The sequence below is a fragment of the Olea europaea genome, chromosome 23 (genome assembly GCF_002742605.1).
Source record: "Olea europaea var. sylvestris chromosome 23, O_europaea_v1, whole genome shotgun sequence".
Classification (NCBI taxonomy): domain Eukaryota; kingdom Viridiplantae; phylum Streptophyta; class Magnoliopsida; order Lamiales; family Oleaceae; genus Olea; species Olea europaea.
Genome location: NC_036259.1, coordinates 11,355,499 through 11,374,904, shown reverse-complemented (window position 1 = coordinate 11,374,904; position 19,406 = coordinate 11,355,499). Strand labels below are relative to the sequence as shown.

Sequence of the window (19,406 nt, the reverse complement as noted above, 5' to 3'; positions counted from 1 at the left end):
TGGGCTCGGTTTGGGCCGATTGTGATCTCTCATCAGAAATGGCGAAAAATCGCCATTCTCAGTGAGCTTGAGTACTTTTTTTTGGCAAAAAATTCGTTTTAAACACAATAATCTACCAAAATAATGAAAAATAAACATCATAAATAACAATTTAATGTACAAATTCACAAAACATGCCAAATGAAAAATCTAAAAAATCATAACCTTGTTGAAGATAGTGGACAGTTTTGTGGTGGTGGTAATGGGTAGACTGTGATGACGTTGAAGTTCGACCAGATCCGACCTTAACAGTCGATTATAAATTTTTTCACTTCTTATTTTTTTCTTTTTTTGAGTTTTTTCTCTTCTCTGTCTCTCTAACCTTTTTGAAGACTAGGGCAAATGGGGATTTTGTAATTTATTTATGTAAATTCATTTTTTACTTTTTTTTTATTTTTTAAATTGGCTAAAGGTCAAAGTGGAAATATGGCCGGGTCAACCAGTCATTCCACTTATTTCCTCGGGAAATTCATGTCACATAAGGTTTCAGTTTCGGCAAATATGATTCCTCGTGATATCAACCTTTATCCTGTCCTCAAAATAAATATGCACTTCATGACGGCGATATATAAAAAAAAATCTATTGTCTTAACTTCCTTGTGTGTCAAGGTTCTCGTCTAATTAGTTTTATTCTCCTACGTCTTTGAGTAGAGTACTGATACAACTATGAACTTACATCGTTCTACCATTAAACACAATCTATCATTGATGATTTTGGTTATTAAAACTTTTTGAGACTCTCTTTTACGGCCTTGTTTTATACTTGTGGGTGTCTCCTTCAAGTCTTAATGATGGTTTGATTAGATTAGTGGATGATGATTTTTCTTTCGCACAAATTTTTAAGTCTTTGTCTTGCTTGGTTGGTATACGAGTAATTTGAAACCATCCTTTGACCATTGAAGAAGAAGATTTGATTGGATTAATTTATTTTTTCGAACTCAATTTAGTTGCAATTGCATCATATTGAGTTTGATGCGTATATTGAAACTCTAGAAGAGATTATAAATATCATTTTTCATTATATTTTCTCAATTGTGCAAGATTATTTTTTTCTAATAGTTGATTGTTCACACAATTTTTTCTTTTAGTGTTATTTGTAATCATACATAAGGTCTTCTACCTTATAATAATAACATAAATTTATTATATACAAATTTTAATATTCCAAGTAATTTTAACAAAATCACTTTCAAATGAGGATTAATTTTAACATCCATCTTCTATTTTAGCGTTGTAAATTATGGTTTGTCTTATTTCCATGAAATGTTAAAGAGGCCAAGTTGATCTAACTCAACTTGGTTGAGGCCTCTCGTGCTGGATACCCATTAGCCCAACTACTTAAATTTGTGGTCGGTAGGCTCCATTGACACGGCCAAGTTAGGTTAAATTAGGCCCAATGCTCTAAAAAGTGACCCAATTAGACTAATACCCTAAATTAATTAAACATCATATAAGCCCCGTATTAATTACGCCCAAAACTAAAACAAAAAACCCAAAATCTCCCAAATAAGTACAAAGACATGCTTTTAGCAGCCGGTTTCTTCTTCATCTAATTGCAGTCTATTTGACATATACGATAGTTGTTGAGTTTTGATGCTTCTCTTGTCCTTCTTCATCTAATAGCAATATATTTCTAATTTCTATTTTGGTACCAATTATAGCAACTTCCTCCAAACTCCACGTCTTTTCACAACCACCTCCTCTGTCGAGTAGCTGCATTTTTCTCTTCTCTCCTGTTATCGCGTAACGCTTTTTCATTGTTACTAGAAGTTTTCAACCACTTCACATGCATCGACTCACCAATTGTATAAACTTGAGAATAAATGATGAACTTGGAAGTGCCCAACTCGTATTCAGCCCAATAAGTTTATTTGATGGATAGGAAGTTGAAATTTGAGTGAATATACACACATATATAAGAACAATTTGGGGGAGTTTGACTTTGGTGGGATTTTGACTTCTGTAATTTTTGTGCGATATCCAAATGGTAGTGTCATTGCAAATCTCTAGACTCGAGCCCGGATTTGAAAAATTAACATTTTACCTTAGACATTGAATAGTGCTATTCACATTTAGCACCCTCACCAACCCCAATCTAAAAATTATTTTTTTCCTAAATTTATTTTCAACCACACATTCTTTCAATAAAATATTTTATACTTGAACTCAAATTTTTTATCTAGTTTTAACCATATATTCTCCAAAAATGCATTATTACAAAACCCATTTTCAACGGAAAAATGCTCATTGCAAGGGTTAAAATGATCACCAAATTTTAAAATTCTCCAAAAATTCACTTTTAATAAGAGAAAATGTCATATTAGCACCACATAGACTAGTGTTATAACTTCAGTGGAGATAAATAGTATTATTTTAAATTTCACATCAAATAAAGACACAAATATAAACTAATTTATAAATGATTGAACCATTCCTCTTAATAAAGTTATATTTTAAGAAGGAACTTCAAATTTTAACATACTTCAATTACGACATACATGCTAATTTGAAGATGTGGTATAAGTATTAATTCTCATTTTATTTCTCAACTAAATTTGCTAATAAAAGTCAAATTATTTTTTGGTCAAGTACTTAATTCTTGTGCAAATACCAATTGCTTGTCTGATCTTCATTTTTTCCCTTTTATTTTGAACCATATATTTTTCAATAAAATAATTTTACTTGCAACCCCAAAATTTTTTGCTATTTTTTAACTACACATTCTATATCAAAATACTATTTTAAAATGCATATTGAACAAAAAAAGGGCTCAAACGAGAGCTCTAAGTTTAAGACGATTGATCGTGTTTACAAGAAAAAAATAATAATAATTAGTTTCAACTTGACTTGAGGTCAACCATCAAGCACAACAAAAGTCCAAGTCCGGGCATTTATTGGATTTTGTTGAAAAGTTATATATTGGACCAAAAATTTGTGAGGTCGTATGTACTCCATGCTTGGTATTGGTATAGTTGTTTTAAATTTTTAATTTAGTTATGTAATTCTAGAAAACAAGGAAAATAAATAAATTAAAAACATTAAACGTGATTCTTGAACTTTCTTAAACTCGCATAGATTTGGATAATCATATCTATTTTGACACCCTATATCAATTTGAAGTGAAAGTTTTTTAATATTTTAAAAGAATTGGTTCATCGTGATGTTACCTTGAATACAAGTTCCATTCTTATTCATTTTAATATTTAATCTAGAAAACAAGGAAAATAAATAAATTAAAAACATTAAACGTGATTCTTGAACTTTCTTAAACTCGCATAGATTTGGATAATCCTATCTATTTTGACACCCTATATCAATTTGAAGTGAAAGTTTTTTAATATTTTAAATGAATTGGTTCATCGTGATGTTACCTTGAATACAAGTTCCATTCTTATTCATTTTAATATTTAAAAAAAAAACATGTATTAAGTATTTAATGAAAATTTTTTTGGCATGTGCTCAAATAGATGAACTCGAAATAAAAATTTAATATGAAAAATCGGTATAAAAAAATATCTAATTAAACATATAAAGTATTTAAAGAAATTTATCTAATTAAACATATCAAGTATTTAAAGAAATTTCTCTAGCGTTAGAACCAAAAACTTTCAAATGACTCGACAAGATTGACTGACTTATTAATATCATTATAAAGAATCAACAAAATTTAAAAAAAAAAAAAAAAATTGGAAAGGCTTGTTATTGAGACATTATTGGTTGATTTGAAGAAATTTACTAAAGGTAAGAATCACAAGCGCAGCAATCATCAAGAAGATTTTCTAAAGATGTTACTATAGAAGCGAATATGCTTCTTTTCATAGGATTTCATGTCATTTTAAATATTCTATATTAATAGATAAACGAGCCCTCTATCAAAAACGATATCAACTTTTCTTAGATGCTAAACACGTATTTTGTTAAGAATTCAAAAATAGAGAATATTCAAAATCAACAAAATTGTCAGCTACGGAAGAATTGAAAATGTGATAATACGACAAATATATTCTAAATTTCATATTACAAATCATAGATAAATGTTGCTTCATGTAGTTTGTTTCGAGTGTTAAGTTCATACTTCATGCTCATTTCATTAAGATTTCGTATTTACTATTTATCACAAGTTAATATCACAATTCACTAACTCTTTGATCGTAGCTATGGCAGACGAGGAACTTCATATTAAACGAGTATGAACAAGAAACAAGTTTTCATAATTTCATTTTTTTGATTAAAATTATTGGATGAAAAAGCAGTTTTTATTTTTTATTTTTTTTTAATCTGTCAAAAAATTGTCAAAAGCAATGTAAATCAAGCAGCATTGTTTCTTATTTTTCAATCTCCCTCAATCACGCTTACGAAGTCACTGCCTATGTCGTTTTCTTTAGCTTTGAAAATAATTTGAGGACTGCACGTGATACTAGTACACAAAACTAGGTCTTGAAAGCGGAGCCATAACTATATCGAATATAAATCCAGTTTGGATTCTCCTTTTCCTTATTTTTAACTATATATTTTTATATATAATAATATTTCATGTAAATCTAAATTTTTTCCTTATTTTTTAACTATACATTTTCCAAAAAAAAAATCACTATTTCAAAATACATTTTTTCCAGACATTACATTAAAATGGAGCTCAAATAGGGGGCTTATTTATATGATTTATATTTTATCATGGACTTAATTACTTCTGTAAAATAATACATACATGTTTTTAATTGATCAAAGATTATTGAAACATGGGTCAATTCATATTACATGGGTTAACTAGTGGAGAGTTATTCCAAAATCAAATAATAGCTTCTCACTCCAATTTATTATCATATTACATGGGTCAAGTCAATCCACATGAACGGTCCACCCATTTTAAACATCTTCAACTCGCACAATATGAGCTAGACTAAAATCAACAATCGTCAATTAGATTTGTCTAAAGATTTAACTCACAAAGTTCATACTCACAAATGGATCATGTGAGTGATTAACTTAGCACACATGTTGGGGATATATAATATCTCTATAGAAGGAATGACCTTTGTCTCAATATCCTAGATTTATTTTTCAATTTTTTTATCACTTAATTAACGAAGATCAAACTTGAACATGACACCATACATTGTATTCACAGTTGTGTTCAAAATTTCTAATAGTTTACACAATTATCCTACCGATTAAGCAATATATTAGACTGAATAGTCTCCTTCTTCTTCTTCTTCTTTTTTTTTTTTCCTTTTTTTTTTCTTTGAACTCAAATCTCCTAGCTTTAAAATAACTGCTTTCCTAGATATATCTTGTAAGTTCGAGTAAGACCGAATCATTCATGATCATTGACAATATTATACACACACACACCCCTCATGTACTCACACAATGAAGAAATGGTGATTCATTCTTTCATTTTTTATTGATCGTTAAAGAACATGTTATACGGTATTTTCCATTTTTTAGAGCTTATGTTACCCATTGTTGTCAGAATGTTAATTTGATTTCCCCTAAGAGAATTTGTGGATTGGACTATGTGGGAGACATCAATTGAATGGGAGAAAATCTTCCCTGTCTCCATGCTATTTGTGCTAGAAAACCCTGAAAATTCATTTATTATTTGCCCGTTGTTTGATGAATTCTTTCCCGAGAGTGGTGCGTCCGGGGTGTGTAACACGATCGGTGGTGGTCCGCGATGGTAGGTGCTGCTAGGAATGTTAACAAGCTGGCTCGTGAGCCAAAACTCGAGCTTGGGCTTGGCTCGATAAAAATAGTTCCAGCTTTTTTTAATCGAGCTGTGCCTAGTTTTTCCTCGATTAAAAAATTTAGGCTCGACAAAAAAATCTAAACTCGACCTGAGTTGAGTCGGGCTCAGCCAAGCTGTCTTGTGATTTTTTTTTTACATGGCAGTTGCATGAATATTTGCTTAATTTTTTTTTATTTTTTTTATTTTTTCCAGCAAGCAGCTTGGGCAGCTACGCATAATTGCCAATACTTTATTGTTTTTTTGTTTTAATTTTTTTTTTTTATTATCTTGCTCATAAGTCAAAAATGGGTCATGACTTGGCCGATGCTCCAAAATGGGGCTCGACCTCAGCTCAGTAGAATAGAGTTGCGAGTTGGGCTACTCGAACCGATGAACGAAATTGACACCACTAGCTGTCGTCGAAAGAGATGTGCTGCTGCATTTTGTATTCAAGTTGTTGGGTTTGAGCGCCGATTTCTATCAAATCTGTTGGTGTGTATGTGTAGACGAAAGTGGGAGTTGTCCGAAGGTATGGAGATCCAGCGGCTTGAGCGGTGGTTGGTCGTTGTTTGTTGGGTGGCGACGGCGTTGGCGAATGGTGGTGGTGGAAGAGAAAGAAAGAAAAAAAGGTTTTTTTTTTTTAATTTTGATTTTTTACTATTTGTTTATAAATGTTTGAAAATATTGGGATTATAATTGCAATTTGTTCTTTAGTGTACAATTTTTATTTGAAAAATGGATGAAAATAATGATTTTCGTAATGAAATGTGAAAATAAAAGTAAAAATGCAAAAAAATAAAAGATAGAAATGTTTTACATAATCATATAAAAGATATGACTGTTTCATACAAATTATCCTTGGAAAAAAACATCACGAAGAAGATGTTTCAAAAGGTATATCAGCCGAATGAATATTCACTCTTTTTTTCCTCATTGGTACGTGGACGCGTGGCAAAGATGTAATTGCTTACATCATCTACTTTGGCTTTGATTAAATAATTGAGGGGCCAATGCCAAAAGTATGTCTGTCACTGTGGATCCCACAAAGGTTGGACAGTGATATATATGTGTGTGTGTCCTTTTATTGTTGTTAAATGTCTCTTTTTCGTTGTTGTTTAACGGTAGGTTTATGGGTTTTATCGTTGACTTAGGCCTGTTTGGTAGCCATTTCTTTCAAAATATATTTTTCTCTCTCTTTTTTTCAATCACACATTCTTTATTAAAATAATATTACACGTAAATAAAAAAATTTTCTTTAATTTTTAACCACACATTTCACATCAATTTACTATTCTAAAATATATTTTTACATAAAAATGACTATCAAACACCCTCTTAATTCAAAAAATGTTTTTGGTATTTTTTGCTTTTAATAATCCTATTTAGTCCCAATAAAATTGTAACATCGGTTTAGAAAATAGATTTACAAATTGCAATCCCAATAAAACTACATAACTTTACTCTTTTGCTTCAGGATTAACTTCATTTCACACTATACCTCCATTGAAATTTCAATTTGGTTATACCTTCATTAATTCAACTACTAGCACTTAAAAATAACACCAATATGGTGTATTTTACTTTTTCAAGTAACTATGCTACTTAATTGTGTCGTCGAATGTACATGTGAAGATAAATTGTATTTAAAAACCGATGATGATCAGCCAATCTTACTCGCTTATTATCTTATTTTTCAGATTTTAGAGCACGACATTATTAAGTGGTATATTGATATAGAAACGGGAGTAAGCCACTATTCGATAGCCATTATTTTCCAAAAATAATGTTTTGAATTGTGAATTTTTGAAGAATGTGGTTAAAGAATAGGAATTTTTTTTGGATTTATGTGTAGAATATTTTATTATGTGAGTGTAATATTGAAAATAAACAGGTAGAATAAAGAGTTTTGAAATAATGATGGTCAGACACACACTTAGTAAGTGTCTTACATTGAAAGTAAATGGAAGATTAATGTCTATTTGATAGAAATTAAAATCAAATTTTTAATAAATGTAAACAAGTTGATGAAATGTGTGATTGCAAAGTTGTGAATTTCATAAAATATGTGATTAAAATTAATTGTTGATTTTAACTTAAAATTTTAATTGAATTTTAATTTAAACCAAACGGGAGCTAAAATGTTGACCATAAAAGTCCATTGACAAAAATGAAATTAATCCTTTTTCATTTTTTATGTATGACCCAAAAAAGTAAGCCGTTTTTGTTTTTGTTTTCGTTATATAGAACTGTAATCTAAATTTGACATACAATATCGTAAAAAGAGAAGGTGTTATATATATATATATATATATATATATATTGTTGGATGAATTTTGTGAATATTGACGCCGAAATAAGTATAATGATGGTGACAAAGCCGAGGCAAGAGTTGGACTCTTTGTCCTTAAGTCGAATTTGCCCCGCAACGGTGCCTACGGATTTCGACAATCGACTCCCAAGATACAACGGCTACACTTGTGTTTGTAGCACTCCAAAACACAAGTACAACGAACCAATTTAGGCTTATGTACTCCAAGGATGAAATGAAAGAAAATCAAAATAAACGAAATGATTTTGATTTTGGATAGAAGAGAGGATGAGAAACGTTTTGCATATCAAACTGTGTGGAATAGGACATCCAAAGGGTCCTATTTATAGACCATGAAAGGGTGTGGACGAAATGGTTGAGGCCAAACCATGCACCCTTTCAAAACAATGCACCATTATGAAAAGGTGTCTATTCACTGATTTTCGTCCTTTTTCGTAATTTCTCATTCATCCGATATTGGTTTTCGAAATGCCAAATATAACCTTTAATACATGCAGAGAAATCAAAATTCTCTTTCGGGGGCTTTGCCCCCGACCCCCCACGAGGGGCGCTGCCCCCTCGACCCTCGCGACCTGACCGGGCAAGTCGATCCCCGTTTGTGCGCCCCGAAGCGGCGAAGTGGCAAACAATTTTGCTTAAACGGATTGAGTCGAGCTTTTGAGTATTTGGTCGAAGTCGATACGAAGTCACTTTAATCGATTTTCAATTCTCGATTTATTTAACCAATATCCAACATATATATATAGTTTGTATAAGTGTTCTAAAAGTGTGGAGATCAAACTTTGAGGACAGGCAAGGCGCAGATGTAAAAAAAATGTTTTTTATTTTAATATTATTTTAAAAATTTAAATTAATTTAAAACTAATTTAATAATGAAAGCGTAAAAAAGCCGGCCTACGTGCAATTAGGCGCACAAAAAATAAAATAAAATGAACAAATGACGCTCGTTTCGCGCTTAGGCCTTGCTTATCAAAGCACTAATTTGTATAATTCATTCACCACCCAATAACCAATTTGGTCCCAAGATAAGAAATAACCAATTATGCTAAAAGATGCGGTCCATACCCCCATAACGTTACCCAAGCCAATTCGCGAGGTTTTCTAAATCGACCAATGAGATGTTCGCTCAAAAAATACAAGCATTTTTTTAGTCAAATTAATCTTTTTTTCTTTTATAGTAATCCATCCACAACAAAGAATCTCAGCCCTTGTTCGAGTAAAAACGAGTTTAAAAAAATGGAACTAGTAATTTTTTGGAGAATGTTTGTTTAGAAAATAAGAAAAAGTTTTCGATTTCTATGTAAAATTATTTTATTGAAAAATGTACGATTAAAAATGAATTTTAAAAAATAGAACTCAAACAAGGGCTTAATATAACATCTAATACTATAAACTGGAGTCTAGAAAATAAACCCTTGTTTGGGTTCATTCCATTATATTTCATTTTTTTCCTCCTATTTCGAACCACATAATCTTTCATAAAATAATATTACATTAAAATCGAATTTCTTTTCTTTTTCAACCACTTATTTTTAAAAAAAATATATTATTTTATTTATTTTCATTTCTAAATATGGAGCCAAACGGGGCTAAGGCACAACTCACTATCGACGCCTATATTTCTAATTACTAGTCTCGGAATTTCAGAAATTGCACAAATAAATCAGAGGCGGAAATTGCAAGTCAAAAAAACAAACAAGAAACTTGACTAAAACCAACCACTCGCACTCCTTCCTTTTGGGGAATTTGAACGGCCCTATATTACCTCTTCTCACAATCTCGTGGCAGTGCTTCCTTTTGTAAAACTAAAACTAGCACAAGATATTATGGAGAGGTCTTCAGGGCGGCATGGCCTTGTGAACGAGGGGACCCCTCTTCTGAACAGACAAGTAAGCTTGTTAAAAAACAACCCATGGAATGTTTCTGTATTATTTTATAATTTTACTTCCTTTCTTGTTTGATGAGCTATTGGGGTTTGAATATCAGTATGTTTTATGAATTACCATTGAAAACCTGTCATTTTAGTACATGAATTTGGTGCTAATGTATATGGAAGTCAACCCACTCGTGACTTCGGGTTCCACACCCAACTCTTGAAACTATGAGTCAAATATTGCTTGGTCTTCTTTAAACTATATAGTATTAGGCAATGGCATTTCACTTTATTTTATTTCTTGAGAGATTAGCTGGGTGGTGCGAGGGCCGGGAAGTTTTAGAGGCGACATTGGCAAAATGAAATCTTGTTTTTCTATGTCTAATTTAGTAGAGTCTTGTCTTTCTTTCATTTTTAAATTCTTGCGCTCAAATAGGAAGGGAGAAAAGGAAATGACACCTCGGAAAATGGTCAGCCGTCAGATCTCGAACATGGAGATGCAGTACCGGTAAACCAAGTTTCATTTAAATATGCTTTGTGAACTATTTGGTATTTTTAAGGATCTAACTATGTTCTTGGAAATCCAGGCAGCAAATGTGGGCTTCGGTAGAGTATTTTCACTTGTAAGTTAATTTTGTTTCTTGTGCAAATTGATCAACGAATCTTTTCAAGTCCTTAAAATGATGTTTTTTCACAGGCAAAGCCTGAAGCTGGTAGTTTGATTGTTGGCACAGTTGCTTTGTTAATTGCATCCACATCAAGCATATTAGTGGTATGAACCATTCCAACGGAGAAACACTTCCCCTATTCCTCTGATTCCCAAATTTGCGATACAGGTTCTAAATTTTTTTTTTTTGACTTCGTATTGTCAATTCTGCAGCCAAAATTTGGGGGGAAAATAATTGACATCGTTTCTGGAGATACTCAAACACCTGAACAGAAATCTGAGGCTTTGGATGCTGTCAAGAACACAATTCTCTATATATTTCTAATTGTCATAATCGGGTATTCTCATATTTTTGATCTACAGGGTACTTTTTTCTTTCCAATATATTACTTGTTCTAGTACTTCCATTCCAGAAAACAATAAAAATTTATAGCATATTTGTTGAGGATAATTGGATATCACTGAACTGTCACTGTAGTAAAGAAAAAAATGTTAGAAGATTATTAATTATACCATTCTGTTCAATGCTCAATCCTAAACCTGCAATTAGTATTTAAGTTACTGCTTCAGGGTTAGATTAAGAATTCAAGGCTTCAAGTTTCTATAATTCAACCACTCAATGAGTAACACATCGGCTTCTGACTATTGATACACTTCAAAAGCTGGATTATTTTTCTAGGTAGTTGTTCATACATAAAAAAAAAAAAACATGAACAAATGATGCTCGTTTCGCGCTTAGGCCTTGCTTATCAAAGCACTAATTTGTATAATTCATTCACCACCCAATAACCAATTTGGTCCCAAGATAAGAAATAACCAATTATGCTAAAAGATGCGGTCCATACCCCCATAACGTTACCCAAGCCAATTCGCGAGGTTTTCTAAATCGATCAATGAGATGTTCTCTCAAAAAATACAAGCATTTTTTTAGTCAAATTAATCTTTTTTTCTTTTATAGTAATCCATCCACAACAAAGAATCTCAGCCCTTGTTTTAGTCCCATTTTGGGTAAAAAATGTGTTATTGAATAGAATTTTTTTTTTTTTGGGAGAATGTGTGTTTAAAAAATAAGAAAAATGTTCTTGATTTATATGTAATTTTTCTTTTTTTCTTTCTTTTTTTTTTTGGAAGAATGTTCGAGTAAAAACGAGTTTAAAAAAATGGAACTAGTAATTTTTTGGAGAATGTTTGTTTAGAAAATAAGAAAAAGTTTTCGATTTCTATGTAAAATTATTTTATTGAAAAATGTACGATTGAAAATGAATTTTAAAAAATAGAACTCAAACAAGGGCTTAATATAACATCTAATACTATAAACTGGAGTCTAGAAAATAAACCCTTGTTTGGGTTCATTCTATTATATTTCATTTTTTTCCTCCTATTTCGAACCACATAATCTTTCATAAAATAATATTACATTAAAATCGAATTTCTTTTCTTTTTCAACCACTTATTTTTAAAAAAAATATATTATTTTATTTATTTTCATTTCTAAATATGGAGCCAAACGGGGCTAAGGCACAACTCACTATCGACGCCTATATTTCTAATTACTAGTCTCGGAATTTCAGAAATTGCACAAATAAATCAGAGGCGGAAATTGCAAGTCAAAAAAACAAACAAGAAACTTGACTAAAACCAACCACTCGCACTCCTTCCTTTTGGGGAATTTGAACGGCCCTATATTACCTCTTCTCACAATCTCGTGGCAGTGCTTCCTTTTGTAAAACTAAAACTAGCACAAGATATTATGGAGAGGTCTTCAGGGCGGCATGGCCTTGTGAACGAGGGGACCCCTCTTCTGAACAGACAAGTAAGCTTGTTAAAAAACAACCCATGGAATGTTTCTGTATTATTTTATAATTTTACTTCCTTTCTTGTTTGATGAGCTATTGGGGTTTGAATATCAGTATGTTTTATGAATTACCATTGAAAACCTGTCATTTTAGTACATGAATTTGGTGCTAATGTATATGGAAGTCAACCCACTCGTGACTTCGGGTTCCACACCCAACTCTTGAAACTATGAGTCAAATATTGCTTGGTCTTCTTTAAACTATATAGTATTAGGCAATGGCATTTCACTTTATTTTATTTCTTGAGAGATTAGCTGGGTGGTGCGAGGGCCGGGAAGTTTTAGAGGCGACATTGGCAAAATGAAATCTTGTTTTTCTATGTCTAATTTAGTAGAGTCTTGTCTTTCTTTCATTTTTAAATTCTTGCGCTCAAATAGGAAGGGAGAAAAGGAAATGACACCTCGGAAAATGGTCAGCCGTCAGATCTCGAACATGGAGATGCAGTACCGGTAAACCAAGTTTCATTTAAATATGCTTTGTGAACTATTTGGTATTTTTAAGGATCTAACTATGTTCTTGGAAATCCAGGCAGCAAATGTGGGCTTCGGTAGAGTATTTTCACTTGTAAGTTAATTTTGTTTCTTGTGCAAATTGATCAACGAATCTTTTCAAGTCCTTAAAATGATGTTTTTTCACAGGCAAAGCCTGAAGCTGGTAGTTTGATTGTTGGCACAGTTGCTTTGTTAATTGCATCCACATCAAGCATATTAGTGGTATGAACCATTCCAACGGAGAAACACTTCCCCTATTCCTCTGATTCCCAAATTTGCGATACAGGTTCTAAATTTTTTTTTTTTGACTTCGTATTGTCAATTCTGCAGCCAAAATTTGGGGGGAAAATAATTGACATCGTTTCTGGAGATACTCAAACACCTGAACAGAAATCTGAGGCTTTGGATGCTGTCAAGAACACAATTCTCTATATATTTCTAATTGTCATAATCGGGTATTCTCATATTTTTGATCTACAGGGTACTTTTTTCTTTCCAATATATTACTTGTTCTAGTACTTCCATTCCAGAAAACAATAAAAATTTATAGCATATTTGTTGAGGATAATTGGATATCACTGAACTGTCACTGTAGTAAAGAAAAAAATGTTAGAAGATTATTAATTATACCATTCTGTTCAATGCTCAATCCTAAACCTGCAATTAGTATTTAAGTTACTGCTTCAGGGTTAGATTAAGAATTCAAGGCTTCAAGTTTCTATAATTCAACCACTCAATGAGTAACACATCGGCTTCTGACTATTGATACACTTCAAAAGCTGGATTATTTTTCTAGGTAGTTGTTCATACATAGCTAATCTTTGCATCTCTTAAAATTAATAAATTCTTGTTCTTTTCAGTTCAATTTGTACAACACTTCGAGCATGGTTGTTTTCTTCTGCTAGTGAGAGGGTTGTTGCTCGATTGAGAAAGAATCTATTCAGTCATCTTATTCACCAGGTAAAGAAATTGACTTCACCAGTGTATATTTCTTTTTTATTATCCAAGGGATTTATTTATTAACAATTTTTGTAGGAAATAGCCTTTTATGATGTTACTCGCACGGGGGAACTTTTGAGTAGGCTATCTGAAGATACACAGATTATAAAAAATGCTGCAACCACCAACCTTTCAGAGGCTCTAAGGAATCTTTCTACTGCATTTATTGGTCTTGGGTTCATGTTTACAACATCATGGAAGTTAACATGTATCTTATTCATTCTTAAGAATGCCAAATACTAAAGCCCTTGTTTGACAATTATTATTTGAAAACTCTTTTTTTCTACACACATTTTCAACCATGCATTTATACAATAAAATATTTTGCAAGTAAATTCGTAGCTTTTACTTACTTTTTAACCATACGTTTTCCTAAAAATCAGTATTCGAAACATTGTTGTCCCAAATAATGGCCATCAAACAGGGGCAAAATTAGCTTGTTATTTTAGCATTTTATTATGTTTTCTTATCCGTATTCTATTTTAGTGTTGGCTTTGGTTGTTGTTCCTGCCATATCCATTGCTGTTAGAAAATTTGGACGCTTTCTGCGTGAACTTCCTCACAAGACTCAAGCTGCTGCTGCAGTAGCGTCATCTATTGCTGAGGTATATTGCTCTTAATCCAAATATCTAGTTTTTTTTCCAAGTGTAATATTTAAGTTGTAGCATTCTTCAGTTCTACAACTTGGCCATCCTTCAATTGTTCAACAGTTTGATGATTTCAAGTGATTATCTTGTGTCCTCTTCCATAACACTTAGTGAAACGAGGTTCTCAAACTAGAAAAACAAAATATTTGAAATTAATATACCCATGGTCGAAGAAATTCTATTGGTTATTGACGCTTGTAAGTAGGTTAGGATTGTTCTTAGGCGCCAATGGTAATAACTCTGAGCAGAAGCGTCTGGCTGCTTGTTTAGTTGGTGTTGATTGATAACTGGTCGTCTATGGAATCTCCTTTCAAAAGATAGGGTGTTGAAGTTTATGTTTGTTTTGAAAAGAAAAACCATAAACTGTAGTAAGAGCTGGATCAAAGATTTAATGGAATGGCCACCGCACCCCAGAGTGCTAATGTTATGGGGAACTCATGATTGGAAACAACCCATATGGTTTATTTTGGGTTTGCTAGGCTTGTTTGTTCTATATACTCCTCCAATTTCAGTGCTTGCGTTACTACCCTTAGTATACTTTTGGCTTTAGCCTAGAATAGAATAATGTCCTAGTGCAGAAATAGAAATAAGTGAAAAACACGGGTATCTTTAGATCTTCAAGTGCTTCCCGATTAGTCTTACTAGCAAAGAGGATTGCTCTCTCTTTATTAGTTTGGACTATGATTGAAGATTGATTAGATTCGTGGACACTCTTGTTCCTTTTTAGTCCCTTTCATTTCGAAAGCTATTTCTATTTTTACATCTCTTTCTTCTTCACTTTCCACATTTTCTTTCATTTTTAAGGTTTCTTTTATTTATTAATAAGATGAGATCTTCCATTCACATTTTCTCCATCAAGAATGCTGTCTAAAACTCTTTGACCCCATGGGTAGCTTAGCCCGTTGCAGAAGTCCACCATTTTTTTATCCATTTCTTTAGTGTGTAGGAAGCTTGTTAAGATTGATTTCAACCATATTATCTGAAGACCAATTGATGTTCATCCAGTGAGAGCAAGCTTGTTTATGGCATTCAATGATCAAGATATGAATGGCCCGATTCATGGGATTAAGAGCATGAAAATGAAAATCCGATTTATAATCGGGTTTAGGTCCTGATATTTCAAAATTGAAATCATACATTATACTTTGGGTACTTTACAAGTAAAACCATTCAGTTCTATGTAATTTTTGGAATGAACCAAAATCACAGTTTCAATTTGGTTCCAATTAAAATGTCCATACTTGACCCATGATCTTAGCTCTAATACTGCTTGTTAGATCAGGTTTCAATAATCTCATTTGAAAATCAATTAGTGCCCAATAAGGGCAGGTTAAACCTTTTATGATATTTGATTATCATCATTTGAATGACCTAGTCCATGGGCTTAACAATGGTCTTGTTGCTACCGTATAGAACCAAATCATGTCTTTACTAAACTAATAAAAAAAGGCTCATGCTAGGCGCTTACCTTTTCTTGTTGAGCCATCTCTGTCTGGGTGTGACCAATAGAAAGAAATGACCTTTACTCTAGTTAGAAATTCACTCAAGCTCTATTCATTCCGGTATTAAACTTGTTTTCGAGGTGCAACACTTCATTCGTGAATAGAGCTTTCAGAAAGCAATAATAATTTACCGATACTTCTAGAAACCAACATAAACTAATTTGGTAATAGGCTAAAGAGAGACAGACATGCAGAAGAGGAATGAGGAGCTACCCAACTAGTGTAGGCCTTTTTCGTCACATGTAGGACTAGTCCAATTTGATCATCATTACGATTTTCTTTACTAAATAAAACATGTGGTTGTTATTTAGGAAACATTTGGTGCGATACGCACGGTGAGATCGTTTGCACAAGAAGAATATGAGGTCTCACGCTACTCTGGAAAAGTTGATGAGACATTAACTCTTGGGCTGAAACAAGCTGTAAGTTTCCTAATATTTTAATTTTCTCCTTCTCATGGTAGCTACATGAAATAGACTCATCTAGTCGTTTAAGCACTCTAGAGATTCATTGTCTAATATCTCGTGCTTTTTCCCTGTAGAAAGTTGTTGGTTTTTTCTCTGGAGGTCTTAATGCAGCTTCAACGCTATCAGTTATTGCAGTAGTAATATATGGGGCTACCCTGACAATCAATGGGTCCATGACTCCAGGATCTCTCACATCCTTCATTCTGTATAGCTTAACTGGTAATTTCCTCATAGAAAGTCAAATCACTACAGATTCTGGATACTTTTTACTTATATCACAGCGCTAGAATTGTACTACTTGTACTGCATCCTCAGGCAATGAACCTCTAGGACGTCTTTTTGAAGTGCTCAACTTTTAAAATTTGTAGTTGGATCGTCGGTATCTGGACTATCTAACTTATATACGGTGGTAATGAAAGCTGCTGGAGCTAGTAGGAGAGTTTTCCAGCTCTTAGACCGTGTTTCTTCCATGCCAAAATCAGGAAATAAGTGTCCATTGGGGTTAGTTCCTCTGATTTCATTTTTTTAATTCTCATACATCTCATTTCTTTTGATAGTTAAACATCGCAAGAGAAATTACACTTCACATACCGTCAAAACATTACACGTTGCTATTTTCATAATATTAACTTATCTGTCAAGTTTATGTTAAAAAAAAGGATAAATTTACACAGCATACCATGTATACAGTATGTAAATACTCTTCATATAATGCATTTTCAAAAATTACAATTGATGCTACTATTTGATGAGTGTTAAACAGATACGTATCTTCGTTAAGTATCCTTTGAAAAATAGGGAAGTTTCAAATAGATATTTTTTTATTTTTGAGTTCTAATAAAGTAACTTAAAAATGAGTCCTCAGCCCTATAAAGATGGACTTACTTTTCTTTTTCGTTTGTTCTGAATAATAGGCCACTTTTTTTGTTGAGAATGTAATTAACTTGTTAATTTTCTAATATGCCCATATTTAATGCCTTTTTATCAACAAATATTAACATCTATTATTCAATGTATAGGTATATTAGAAAAAACTCAAGTAAAATTTATAGTTCCAACTATATTAATAAGTTTTCTTAATCTGTGTGAAAATGGAAGCAAATATCTTTGTGGGATGGAGGGAGTAAGACTTTTAAAAGTCATCGACTAATTTGCAATCTTCAGTGAAGTCTTGCCTTGTAAACTAAAAGAGTTCACTTGAAAATAATAAGTCGTAAATACTGATTTAATTCTTTTGTCTATATTAGTCCAATGTGTGTATATTAGTCCATGGTTGCCTATATAAACAAGTTAAGGTGATATGTATCTCGATAAAACTGATCGTAAAAACAGTGAAAATTTAGAGTGAGCTATAGCTAGTTTGTATACTCAAGTAAAATATATTGTGTGCAACTCTTGTAAAATTGCATATTTTATGAACAACTACCTACAGCACCCAACAAAAACAAACTTGTTACATAGAAAAAGTTATTTGCAAGTTCACTTATCAGTTATAAATTAGGTCAAACTATCAAAATAAAATTGAAATAAACTTCAAATAATTTACAAAAAGGGGTTTGGATGGTTAAATGATATTCAACTTTTATAAGTAGAACAATATCATCATTCAATGAAATAATAGAAGCCATAAGAATTGTAGAAAAGCAATTTAGAAAAAAATAGTGCACGCAACCTACTTTATAAGTGAACCTCATATTTAAGTAACTTTTTCTCTTTAATGTTTGTTTTACTTATATGTTACTTATTAGGTATTGATAAGTAAAAAATAAATATTTATCAGTACCTTTCCCTTTCTTTCTGGGAGACCTATTGCACGTTTGGCTTGTAGAGCTTAAATCATAATTTAAACAGTTCAAAATACATTTTATCCACATATTTGTGGGACCCTCAACCACTACCCATTTATCATCCATAAATTCCATAGGGGACACAACTTATTTTAAGTTATAATCACTCCCAAACATGCTCCTAATAAAATTTGTTATTTCATAGAGCATATGAAATAGCCATGTGTAAATTGTAATTTATCAAGTCACAGTATGTGAAGTCAGACCTATATACGAGGAGTGATTTGTATATTTTCCCAATTGATGAACACCTGTGGGAACATGTTTAACACTCCTGCAACAACATGTTTAACACTCCTGCAATAGTAGTGTATATTTTGTTATCCTAATACATGTATGTTCACTGTAATTGCATTCTATATACAAAAATGTGTTAATTAGCCATTGCAGAATAGGCACCATTTATTTGGTTCCCAATTATGGTCAGTAACCATCCACCATGTTAGGTTCCACTGCCTTGGGATAATGAGAACAATGTAATATCTGTTTATCTGAAGTCATACTGTCTTTTGACAAGGCATGCTGCCCTAAGTTCGTTCGACAATGTATTAACCCAATAAAAATATCTTAGATATCTGCAAATTTCCATAGTGCCAAAAATGGAAGTGTCAAAAATCTTTTTTGCCCTGTCATGTATTCAAATTCACTCGTTCTACTTTATAGTCCAATGTTAAACTTCTGTACGATAATGATGATAACATTTTTCATCATAGAAATGAAGATGCAACTGTGGAGTTGGATGATGTTTGGTTTGCTTATCCATCCCGTCCAAATAATATGGTCTTGAAGGTATTTGATAGTATGTCCACTTTCACTGGTACTGGGAATACCGTCATTCCAAAAAGAATAATGCTACTTGTATATAAGGAGTTATATATAATGGTTTACATACAAATGATGGACAAAAAAGAGAATGGAGAAAATTCCCCCCCCCCCCCCCCCCCCCGCCCCCCACACACAC

At 32.3% G+C, this 19,406-nt stretch overlaps 1 protein-coding gene across 2 annotated transcripts in view; it reads left to right on the top strand.

The window, feature by feature from the left end:
* Positions 1-9,775: 9,775 nt before the first annotated feature.
* The window catches only part of LOC111372388 (ABC transporter B family member 25), an 11,964-nt gene continuing 2,333 nt past the window's right edge, over positions 9,776-19,406 (top strand). The window contains exons 1-12 of one of the 2 annotated variants that reach the window (XM_022994726.1): positions 9,776-9,985; positions 10,406-10,477; positions 10,557-10,592; positions 10,667-10,741; positions 10,850-10,974; positions 13,844-13,943; positions 14,019-14,190; positions 14,469-14,587; positions 16,443-16,553; positions 16,673-16,817; positions 16,967-17,099; positions 19,159-19,234. In XM_022994726.1, the coding sequence (XP_022850494.1) occupies positions 9,923-9,985; positions 10,406-10,477; positions 10,557-10,592; positions 10,667-10,741; positions 10,850-10,974; positions 13,844-13,943; positions 14,019-14,190; positions 14,469-14,587; positions 16,443-16,553; positions 16,673-16,817; positions 16,967-17,099; positions 19,159-19,234 (1,227 nt within the window). In that variant the 5' untranslated portion in view covers positions 9,776-9,922. Of the gene's footprint in view, positions 9,986-10,405; positions 10,478-10,556; positions 10,593-10,666; positions 10,742-10,849; positions 10,975-12,239; positions 12,450-12,869; positions 12,942-13,020; positions 13,057-13,130; positions 13,206-13,313; positions 13,439-13,843; positions 13,944-14,018; positions 14,191-14,468; positions 14,588-16,442; positions 16,554-16,672; positions 16,818-16,966; positions 17,100-19,158; positions 19,235-19,406 lie in introns of those variants that run through there. The other variant, XM_022994725.1, reaches the window with a different exon arrangement.